The sequence below is a fragment of the Monopterus albus genome, unplaced genomic scaffold (genome assembly GCF_001952655.1).
Source record: "Monopterus albus unplaced genomic scaffold, M_albus_1.0 scaffold128.1, whole genome shotgun sequence".
In the NCBI taxonomy this organism is placed as follows: Eukaryota; Metazoa; Chordata; class Actinopteri; order Synbranchiformes; family Synbranchidae; genus Monopterus; species Monopterus albus.
The window spans coordinates 1671495-1682539 of record NW_018128008.1 but is presented as its reverse complement, the minus strand read 5'-3'; the positions used below and the strand labels follow the sequence as shown (position 1 = coordinate 1682539).

Sequence of the window (11045 nt, the reverse complement as noted above, 5' to 3'; positions counted from 1 at the left end):
GGAATGTCAGCTTTTCTAGCTGAAAGTATGCTGAAGAAATTAAGCGCCAAAAAATGTACAGAAGAAACCAGAATAATAATAATAAAGAACAGGATAGTGTGGATGCTAAAAAGCATCCACACAATAATAAATAATGAACAGGAAAACGTGTGTGTGTGCTCACACAATAAAATAAAAACAAAGGCTCAACTATAAGCGTCTAATTTGACCTACAAGCCTTGCAACTCATAATTCGACTATAGAACTATTTGGGGTCAGCCCTACTCCAGTGCATTTAAATATTTCAACTGTGATTCATCCTTGCCTTCAAACACCTCCGGAGCCATCCATGCTGCACTTCCTTTGTTGTTGGTCATGTGGGTCTGAATGTCGCAAGCTGTTCCAAAGTCACATATCTTCAGCACAGTGCCACCTGCAACTAGAAGCAGACTGAAACAAAGAAAGCACAAAATAAACCACAGCAGAAGCACTGGACTAGGAAGGATCAATGACAAGGAAATGATTACTGAGCATTTTGTGGAACAAAAACAGTGTAGTTCTGACTTGTGATCTCTCATCAAGGGAAGTTACCCAAGTGTGGACATAAACTGTGAGCTCTTCAACCCGAAAATTCTTGGTTTTAAAGTACAAGAAATGTGCTTAAAAGTGTCTAATATTTCATAAGAAAAGCAAAATGAAAAGCCATACAGTAAAATTTCCCCCGCAATTTTCTTACTTATTCCTTTTATTAGCTTGGGAGCCCACAGGTTCGACTTCGAAACCACTGGACTAAAAGACTGAAGTGTATTCGAAATTTAAGTCATATTCAGGAAACAAGAGCTACAGGTTCTACGCTTGTACAATATATCAGTGTATTAACAGTCTCAAGCTTAGATGAATCAATAAACAGAGTATATTTTATATAAATTCATGTACAATAACCCAGAGTTGGCAATTTGTCACAGTGTGTGATCTTGTTATTCTTGGAAACTCCACAACAGTTCTCCAGGAAACACACCAGCTGGTCACTTCCAGAGAGTCCTGCCAGGAACCTTCTTTCCATCAGAGCACAGTAAATACCCTCCTGGATCTAGATCTCTTTTTGTAACACTTTGTTTTTGGGTGTTCAAACCAATAAAAAAGCAATGTCTGAAAAAAACACAAGGGGGTCTGCTGCTTCAGACACTGAGGAGAAATGAAACAATCCAGGAGGTCCAGTTTAGGTAATCCATCATAAATCATAAAGTGTTTATATCTACTCCTAATTGCATGGCACACCACAGTTGTGGCACTACCTGCTCCTGTGGACAGAAGCAAAATGCAAAGAATCATAAAATCATCTCGGTAACAAAGTTATCTAGCAGTAAAGTGTGTCCGCACATTTTTTGAGTGCCTTCATGTTGAAATGCACTGTGACATAATTGAGCAAGATTAAACTTGACCCTGTGATGCTTTAGACTGGAGCCCTATGGAAAAAGACTGCTGCTTTGTCACTGTAGTCATCTCATTAAAAAGACTGGAAGTTTATTCACACTCAGATAATGTTGGTCTAAATAATTTGTCCACATTAAATCAGAGAGAATTGCTGTTACCAAAAGACAGGTGGTCTAAAATATGTAGTTTTGACCACATTTTCATGGTTTTACATTTTTTACCTACAATCTTTTACATCTAAAAATACTTTTAATGTGTCATCTTAAGGCCCCTGCTAGAACCTGCCTTATAATCTACATACATTTTTCTTTCATGGTTTTGCCAGTTCTTTTAACGCAGTGCTATCAAATTGCTTAATAAAATCATAGTAGTAGCATCACAGTAATAGTAGTATCATTCAAAACTACTTTTTAATGATAAAAGAAACTGCTTTTTCAAATAATGTGAAAGGATTACAGGTGGTTGAGGGCAATGATGTTGCATAAAAATACAAAAACACTAGTCTCCCCCTAAAACATGGCATATTTACTCATCTAAAGTGTGTCTTGAGATCTTGAAAATTGTTCTAAAAGTAAAATGTATTATTAGTCATTAAAATGATTTGATTTATTGTCTTAATAAAAGACCAAAATAACATAACACTACATATTTTTGATCAAGGGGCTTGTGATACTGTGCTACAAAACTGGTACATTTCCAGCTATTAACATCAGATAGTCTGACCAACAAAATGAGCTAAATCAAACTAGCTTAAAGGAAAAAGGCATTCTGTTGGCACAATGAACCAGCAGACAAAAGAGTGGAAGGTGAGGAGGAGCATACTTAGGTGGCTTGAGGTCCCTGTGAATGAGAGCCTTTGGTTTCATGCCATGGAGATATGCCACACCTTGGGAACACTGTAAACACCAGCTCATGGCATGGGAAGCAGTGTAGTAGGGGAGGGGTTCAGCACCATGCAGCACTGTGGACAAGAGAGCAAAGTCACAACCACCATAGACAATAAGCCTCTAGAGGAGGCAAGCAGAAAGCTAGGCCTTTCAGGGATTCATGACACTGTCATGTCAGTGTTTCCCCAATATACATTCTGTAGCAGTGGCTGCTACTGAAAATTCACATGGTTCACTGCACACATACTGAATCACCCACATAGAAAGGCAGGGTTGACAGAGGGCTGGCTACCTTGTTGCCCCATTTCTTTAACAAGTATATTCCACAGCAGAGAACTGGGAATACAATGTTCAAAAACAGTATGCACAACTGAACTGCAGAACACTACAATTACAGTATCATACAGTACATACTGTAGCTCCCAGTAGTAACTACGATAGAGATTCAGCACCAAAGGAGGAGAGGTAATTCTGAAGCACAGCACCTCAACAAAGGAAATGCTTAGATCTGGGCAGACAGTGACAATGCTACATTGGAGACTAATGTGACAAGAAACATGACCTGTTAGACAATCAGACAGCTTATAAACAAGCTAGATTATCTGAATACACTTTATCTTGAGGTAAATGACCCAAAATATTAATAACACCTTCCTGCACAGGAAAACTGTGTGCATGCAACTATGACATGTTTAGCAGATCAAAGACAAAGCAGAAAGTCTATCTGTTAACTGCTGATGTTTACAAACAGTTTTGATAATACATTTATCATTCACCTTTGTCTTCTGGTAAAATTGTTTGCCTAACCCAAGAGCTATTTAATACCTGCTGACTGTTTTTAGCGATGTCTCAGCATTCTCAGATTTCAGCAATTGCCTCTGGAAATGCAGTCTTATTATTACAAACAGTAATGATGGTTAAAACTAGGGATGGGAGGAAAAAAAATCTATTCACATTAGAATCACAATTCACATCATCTACCACTCTAAATGGATTCACAAAAGGCGGAAGTCAACCATGAAGTGAGTGTTGCATACGGACATGCGCGCACATGCTAGAATTCTGTTGTACATCTATGGTTGTAGGTCATCTTCAGACAAAAAAATTCATTTGCGTGTGTGTGTTAATAACTTGAAAATGAATTTTAGAAGCCAAGTATGGAGGACTGTGTGAATACTTCATAGCCCATCACCAACAGACTGACATTAGCGTAGTGGATCATTAAACGAGACCAGCTCAGTAACACACACTTTAGCACTTCAGTCAAACTGGTGAGCCAAAGTAAAGACCGTGTCTCTTCACACATGTGCCCGTTTTGGATCATGATGGTTTTCTATGGTAGTAACACTGTAGCACTGACGCTGTTCTCCACTGCTGCAGATGTAACATTAACAACAACACAACCAAGTGCTCTCTTTTGTTCCACCGCCTTCCTTTTACAAAACACACCAGCTACCAAAAACCAGTGGTGGAAAAGTACTCAGTGTTTACTGAAGTAACACTAGCAGTACCACAGGGGAAAAAACTGAGTAAAAGTCCTGCAATGAAAATATTACTTTAAAAAGCACAAAATTATTAGCATAAAAATCTAACCTGAAGTACCAAAAGTAAAAGTACAGATTGGCACAACTATATTCTTAGAATATTATTAGTGGTGCTTTATTGTGTCCATCACATTTGATGCTGGAGCTGATAAAGGAAGAGTGAATTGTAATAACCTTATATAGTTATAATTTCAAGTATTTTACATACTGCTGGGTAACAATATGCAAATTGCGTTTGATGCTCATCAGAACCAGTAGGTCTAACTGTTAAGATTCATTAGCAGCTCAGCAGGCAAAAGACAAGCAGCAGAGTAACAGCCAAAATATAGTGTCCTTTTTTTAACTGAATTTTTTGTTAATCAACAATAATTCTGAATCTATGATGCTAATGTTTGTGGAAACTATAGCACATATGTATCTAAAATAAGACACAGTATTACTGCATAGTAGGGTTTTTTTGCCAGGCAAGATGTCAAGATGAAAGCCAAAAAGGGGATATATGGATGTGCTAAAAGAGGACATGAAGTTGACTGCGGTGAGAGTAGAAGATGCCGAGGCTAGAGTTTGGTGGCGACCCCTAACAGGAACAGCCGAAGGTAGAAGAAGAAGATTACTGCATAGTGTTTTTTGTTAAACCTTACAATTTACCACGTCTACTTGGATGTTTAATGCATGTACACAACAAGGCTATACTGCATGTCACTGTGCAAGAGTAGCTGATAAAGGAACTGGACAAGTGACTTCACATGCAAACAGTGGGAGGTGTCAACTGAACAGGAGTGCTTCTCATGTCTGTGCAAAGCTGTGTTCATTTCACCACTAGTAAAGTGGAATAAAGGCTGTCATCGGTAATACAATGGTATTGTTCTCTAGCACAACATATAGACTCACCATTGTACAATGAGCCACCTTCAGCATATTCCATTACAAGGCAGACCTGAGTGAGAAAGAAAATCATCAAAAAATTCACACATTCAACTAGACACACCATCACTGGTGAGTTTCTGCATCAATGCACCTGTGCAGTTAAAAGAGCATAACATTCTACTTAACTTACCGGACTATTGCAAGAGCCATACAACTTCACAATGTTGGGGTGATTCACACGTGAAAGCTGACGAAGCTGGAGACATAAGTGAAAAACATTACACAGAATTCCATCTACAAGCATGTTTGAGTGCATAAATACTGACTACCCATGTGCTCTGCTCCATAGGCAACACTGGGGGCAGGCTAATGAAGCTTAAGCATAGAATGTTTTCAGCAAAGTCCAGAATCTTTTACTGTTTATCATGCATGGCCTGTTTGACTACTAGGTGATTTATTACTATTACTGACACTGATGTCTGGGTGTCATTTGACCTTGTTATATATAAAAGGTGGACCTTTAGATTTCAATAAAGCTAATAACTTATGACATCATTAAGTGTTTTTACTGAACTTATTGTGATAATTGTGTTGATGCTCCATGTGTATTATTGTAACAGCAAATAAGCAAAAATCTACCAACTTGTACCATATGTATGTTGTATTATGACAGTACAGTCATAGATAAAAGAAATAGAGATAGTCAAACTCAAACTTATGTAGAGCAGTAACTCTGTCCCATGGATGCATCATGGGAGCTGGATATGGCACAACCACTTAGCCTCACTACTAATTCGGTTTTTACTCTTTCTACTAAGATTCTGTAATCCATAGTTTTATTTAAAACCAAGATGGTAGAATGCATATTTACATTTTTAGCATGGGCTGCAGGAGTCAAACCTTTGTTGCCTCTAAACCTGCAATTTCACACTAAGCAACCAACCCATCACACAGTACACTAAGACGATCTTAACATCATCAAGTGTATTTTTATTGCTTCAAGACGAGAAGGAAAATGTGGGATTTGTACAGACGACATGGGTAACCTACTAGCATGACAACCTGACATTTCGGACTACAACGTGGAAGAGGCATGTGACAAAGAAGGCACAGAAGAGATGAAAGATAAAAACACCTAACTCAATGAACACACACCACTGTCTAGGCCTAGCCCCAAGAGAGTCAAGAGTAAGAAACCCTATTAGCACTACTACTGATGGCAATGATAAGAAGTAATACAAATGAAATTGTGATATTAACTCTTGATCTAAAGCAAGTGTCAACAAAACATGTTGTAGCAGTGGGAAAACCTGTTAAGGACAAGAACAACAATACCTCAACAATAAAGGCTTTTCTCTCTGATTCACTCTCAATGGTCTTGATTGCAACATCTTTGCCTTTCCATTTGGCTTTGCAAACAACCCCAAAAGCTCCTCTCCCCACCACCTGAAAATAGAGAGAGAACAACGAAGTTACGTTAGCTAAGTTGGCTAGGTGTAAGCTTCTGCACCTTACTTTCTGAAAGTTCATTTAGATCATTAAGTTAACTGAGCCTGGACAGTGCCAGGAACACAAACAAGCCATAATAATCAACACAACCTACCTCCTCAACTTCAATATCCTCATAGTTGATTTCTTCAAATGGGTATCCAGGAGGTGTTTCAAGCATATCGGTGGATGGTAACGTTAAAGACATTACTAGCTATCGTTAGCTAGTAACTTACTGAATAGAAAGAAAATTGCATACAAAAAGGGCATACGTTTTATGCCATTGCCAACGTTAATTACAATTAAATTCAGCACATCAATGAGCAGACTTGCCTCTAGACAACTATTATAAGGGCACAATAATGTAACTAACATGTCGTTACCCAGGGCCATGGCTTGAAAACATAATGAATAACTGCTTAGAGGACTGCAGTATATTTATAATAGTTACACATTCCGTCATGATCTGTCAAATGAGTTACAGCCGCATAACATTAGCATTCTGTCAGGTAGAATGGTGCATTAAACCAGCTGACTAACCGCGTAGCTTAACTAGCAGAGCTAACTATAGCTGCCTTCGAAAAACAAATCACTGAAAGTCAAGAGTTCTCACAGTTAGCTTCTGGCATACCTTAAGCTATGTTACAGGCCTACAGCATCACTGTTGACTGGTGCTGACCACAGTTTAACATTACCATACCACAGTCGCGAGTAAAAACAAGCTAACCAAGGCCTAGAGGGTATTAGCTAGCCAGCTTACGTTAGCTGGCTGGCCTGCTTGCTAACGGCTACAGGGACTTATTAGCTTTAACAATCCCACCCTTCGCAGTTGACTTGTCTCCAGTGCCGGCTCTCTGGACATGAGGATATTTTCTACTATTCATGTACGGAAACTCGAGTAATAACGTCCATTTTAAAAAATATTATTTCTCTATCCATCTGAGTGCCACACATAACTTTTTCATAACTCGTCTAGCTGGCTTGCCAGAAGCGTGTTTTCGTTCTTCGCAGGAGCAGCTCCATCAGGAAGTGTGTGTACACTGCAATTCTGTACCTTGTATATTACGATACTGTACTGAAGGCAACGTATTGCTGCCGTTATGAGGAAAACACTACTCAGGATTTCATTATAACGAGATACTTTTCTCGTTTTAATGTGGTACTCTCATTTTAATGAGAAAAGTATCTCATTAAAACAAGAAAACTTTAAGTAGCATAATAAACAGGACCATCACTCCAAACTTTCAAAACGGAAAGGCTTGCTTTAAAAATCCCCCCTTTCTTTACATTGTTGATGTAACCACATTGTTAGTACTTTAGCTCCATCAGTCACATTACCAGGGACTACATTCTCATCTGATGGTTAAACTGCAATTTGTGAGAAGTGGGAGCTGTTTATTTTAGTTTTGGTTTTTTTGGAGGGGAGTGTGGACCAGGTGGTGGATGATAACACTACAGTTTTCATAAAGACTGTTTCTTAAGTAGAAGGCAGTTGATGTGAATTATAACTGTACCATCAACTAATATCCAGTTACCTGTTTTACATTGGTGAAATATGAAGCAATCTAAATGGTCAGGCAGCCAAACTAGAGAGAAGCAAACTAAACAGTCATTTCAACCTTTTAAAAAGGAAAGACTTACGTTTTTTCCCCTTTCTTTACATTGTTGACATAACTATATTGCATTGTCACCACAATTTACTGGCAACAATAATTACTAGTTACAGTATATTTCAGATTAAGATTTTCCATCACAAAACATGATTTGTCAGATTAAAATATCCTGCAATATATAAGGCAGTTAAAATGTGTTCCATCTCAAGTGTAAAAAAAATTAAATGATGCTTACATGTTAATACATTAGTATCCAATATTACATGATACATACAGGGTCTTTGCTCCTGCCTAATGAGTGCCTTTACTTTTGAAAATGTACTCTTATTTTTGCTCAGAATTCTGTAGTTTTAAATAATGTCATATCTTGTGTTTCTACTAATTGGTGCAACGTTCTGTTCATTTTTAGTATATGCAATTTTATTAACCCTCCAGGGAGTGTGGATTTCTCTTTTAAATTTTCCTCTCAAGTTTTTTTCCTCTCATTTTGGTTTCTCTTTTCTAAGGCTGGCTCATCAAGAACTGTTGTATGTCTTGATCAGCTTTCCACGGTCCAAATGTTCAATAATGACCCTGTGTCCAAAGCACAAATACCTTGTGTTGCACTGGGCCTCAGGCCTATGAACATGTATGGGGTCCTGAAATCAGATAGCAACAGTTGACGTTGTGTTAACAACTTGTTGGTTTGGGTCTTTGCTGGTCTTTCTCTAAGACTTCTGAGTTCAGAGAAAGTTGTGCTGACCTTTGATGTAACAATTCAGCCTCGCAAGCAAGACCCTTTTTGATCAGGCAAGTAACACTTATGTAATGTTAAAATTACATTTGTGAGGAGGGATGTTATATAAATGCAGCACTTGATGAATGCTAATTACATGCCCCACTCACAGGGAGTAATAAGCAAGTTCCCACTGGAGGCTTTCCAAACCACTAGGCAAGCACAACTCATACTAATGAGCATGAACTAATTTGTTGTGATATTGAACAGAGGGTTGTTAATAGCAAGAGTCATCCTTCTCCCCAGAAATAATTATTCTAATCGTTCATTTCAAAGGTGATTAAAATCCTCTCACCTGGCAGTTGTACTGGGACTACTTGTATTCCACATGGTTTGGGACCTGCGGTCAACAGGAAGTTGTGTTTACTCTCTTATCTTCTGAAAATTTTTAAAGAGTCAGACATGATCAACCACTGTCTCTTGGACAGGTGACGTTTTGCTGCTTCCAGAGGAGGTGTCCTTGCAGGTGTGTGGCATCATCATGCAGCAACCTAATGAGAGTAGGGAAATTGTATAATATCCTGCAATGCTAAAATGACAGTTATCATCTGGGGAAGGAATTTAATGTGATCACTGGGAGGACGAAATAGAGTTGCAATCCTTACAAAGAATGAACATGAATTTTACTTGTAGTTTTACCTCCAAATTGCCATTTACAGCAAAAGCCTTGAGCAGGCCACAGTAGCCTGAAAAAGGCACACAACATGTTTCAGTCTGATTGCTGTTCTTGCACTCCAAACAGCTCTTCTCAGATTTTTTTTAATGGCATTAGGATGCAGGAAAATATTCTGATATTTTTGTATGCTTGTGATGCTTTTGATACTGTTGGCCAACTGACTGATCGAGTAAAGGCCCAGTAGCTCATGTTATAGCCCAACCAATATTAGATTTGTAAGTTTGATCAGATATTTTTGGCCTTGTTGTCTAACAGATATAAAATATTTCTACACCTTATCATTATTATTAATATTACTGAGGAAACAAATCTCCCTTGAGAAAGCACTTGGTGACAATGGGGAGCAAAAGCTTTCTTTAATGGAAGAAACCTCCAACAGACCCCGGCTCTTGACGGGCGGCCTTCTGCCTCGACTGGTTGGTGTGAGTGGATAGAGGAGAGGGAGATGAAAAGAAAGTCATCAGGACAAAACAAACAAAACAACAGACAATTCACAAACAAACACTGGGCAGGTTGATGTGGTTGGTAACTGCTTATCAGAAGCATAGAACTTAGGAACCAAGATACCCGCTGAAAGATACAGGGAGGGAGAATAAATAAGAGAATAAGTCATTTTAAAGGTATATCCTATCATCGCATGCAGATGAAATTCAGTTATCCTGGGGTTGGCAAATAATTGTCTAGCTTAATGCTAATAAATGCAGAATTATATACTGTTGGCCTCATCCCCAAGTTGATGATAAGTCCTGGTTTACTTTACTCCAAAATCCAGGTGTCACTGTTGATGAGGGATTGACACTTGACCAGCACTTTTATGATTCATTCCTCCATTTTCCATTTGAGTTAGCCTATTGTTAATGTTAGGTCCACTGTGTGTCATGCTAAGATAAAAACTGATTATTCATGCTTTTATTTCACCCCACCTAAACTCCCTTTTAAAGTTGTGGCTCCTATGGCGGTCTCTGCCTTTAGACTTCTGACACCTACAGTATCTATATATGCATGCCTTTTTATTTAGTTAGTTTATATTGGTATTTTTCAGACAGTTTGCCTGTCTGTATTTATTCTGCTGCTTTTTGAGACCTTTGCATTATGTGCTTTTTACTGTAAATCCTCTCATGCCTCAGTAGGACTGAGTTTGTTATATGTTCTTATGGTCACAGGGTGGTGCTGTTGTACTTCCAACAGCTGGCTTCATCTTCGCAGTCTGATAGTGATCAAGCACAGTTCCATTTTTTTTCTCCACTTACATATAGCAAATATACTTCAACTGTTTGTGTACCACTATGCAGACAAAATTTCTCACAATTAGAATGCATTCATTTATATTCTTATGTCAGCATCAGCACTCTCCTACAGAGGAAATAATGTTTTTCCTCTGCTAAGTTGTATGATTGATTATGGTTCACTTGTGCAGCTGATGAGTATTTGTCTTGTGTTTATGGCTATAAAGAGCCATAAGCTCTCTAGGTTGGCATTATGGATATCTCTGTCCCTGATTAGACTTGCATTGTTTAATTAGAGTAGAGGAAAAAAGACCATTGTTTGCAAATATTCACTCAAATCATTTTCTATAAGTGAAGCATCCCACCACTGCACCCCCCACCCCCTGACAAGTAAGTACTGTAGACATTGGGGACTTATACAAAGTTATTTTGCAAAATCATTTTAAATTTATCTAAATGCTATGTTCACATATGCTGAATTTATTTCACAGATACAATACATCACCTGAAAAATAATCCCATAGGCTAATTAGTATTAGTTTGCGCAGTTGGTTCA

At 38.3% G+C, this 11045-nt stretch overlaps 1 protein-coding gene across 4 annotated transcripts in view; it reads right to left on the bottom strand.

The window, feature by feature from the left end:
* map3k7 (mitogen-activated protein kinase kinase kinase 7) overlaps window positions 1-7259 on the bottom strand; it is a 38837-nt gene extending 31578 nt beyond the window's left edge. For 2 of the 4 annotated variants that reach the window (XM_020612890.1, XM_020612893.1), the window contains exons 1-7: window positions 7020-7258; window positions 6315-6434; window positions 6047-6157; window positions 4902-4967; window positions 4736-4781; window positions 2236-2374; window positions 305-429 (exon numbers count right to left, since the gene is read on the bottom strand). In XM_020612890.1, coding sequence (XP_020468546.1) covers window positions 305-429; window positions 2236-2374; window positions 4736-4781; window positions 4902-4967; window positions 6047-6157; window positions 6315-6407 — 580 coding nt within the window. In that variant the 5' untranslated portion in view covers window positions 6408-6434; window positions 7020-7258. Of the gene's footprint in view, window positions 1-304; window positions 430-2235; window positions 2375-4735; window positions 4782-4901; window positions 4968-6046; window positions 6158-6314; window positions 6435-6830; window positions 6999-7019 lie in introns of those variants that run through there. The other 2 variants (XM_020612891.1, XM_020612892.1) reach the window with 2 other exon arrangements.
* Window positions 7260-11045: the final 3786 nt, after the last annotated feature.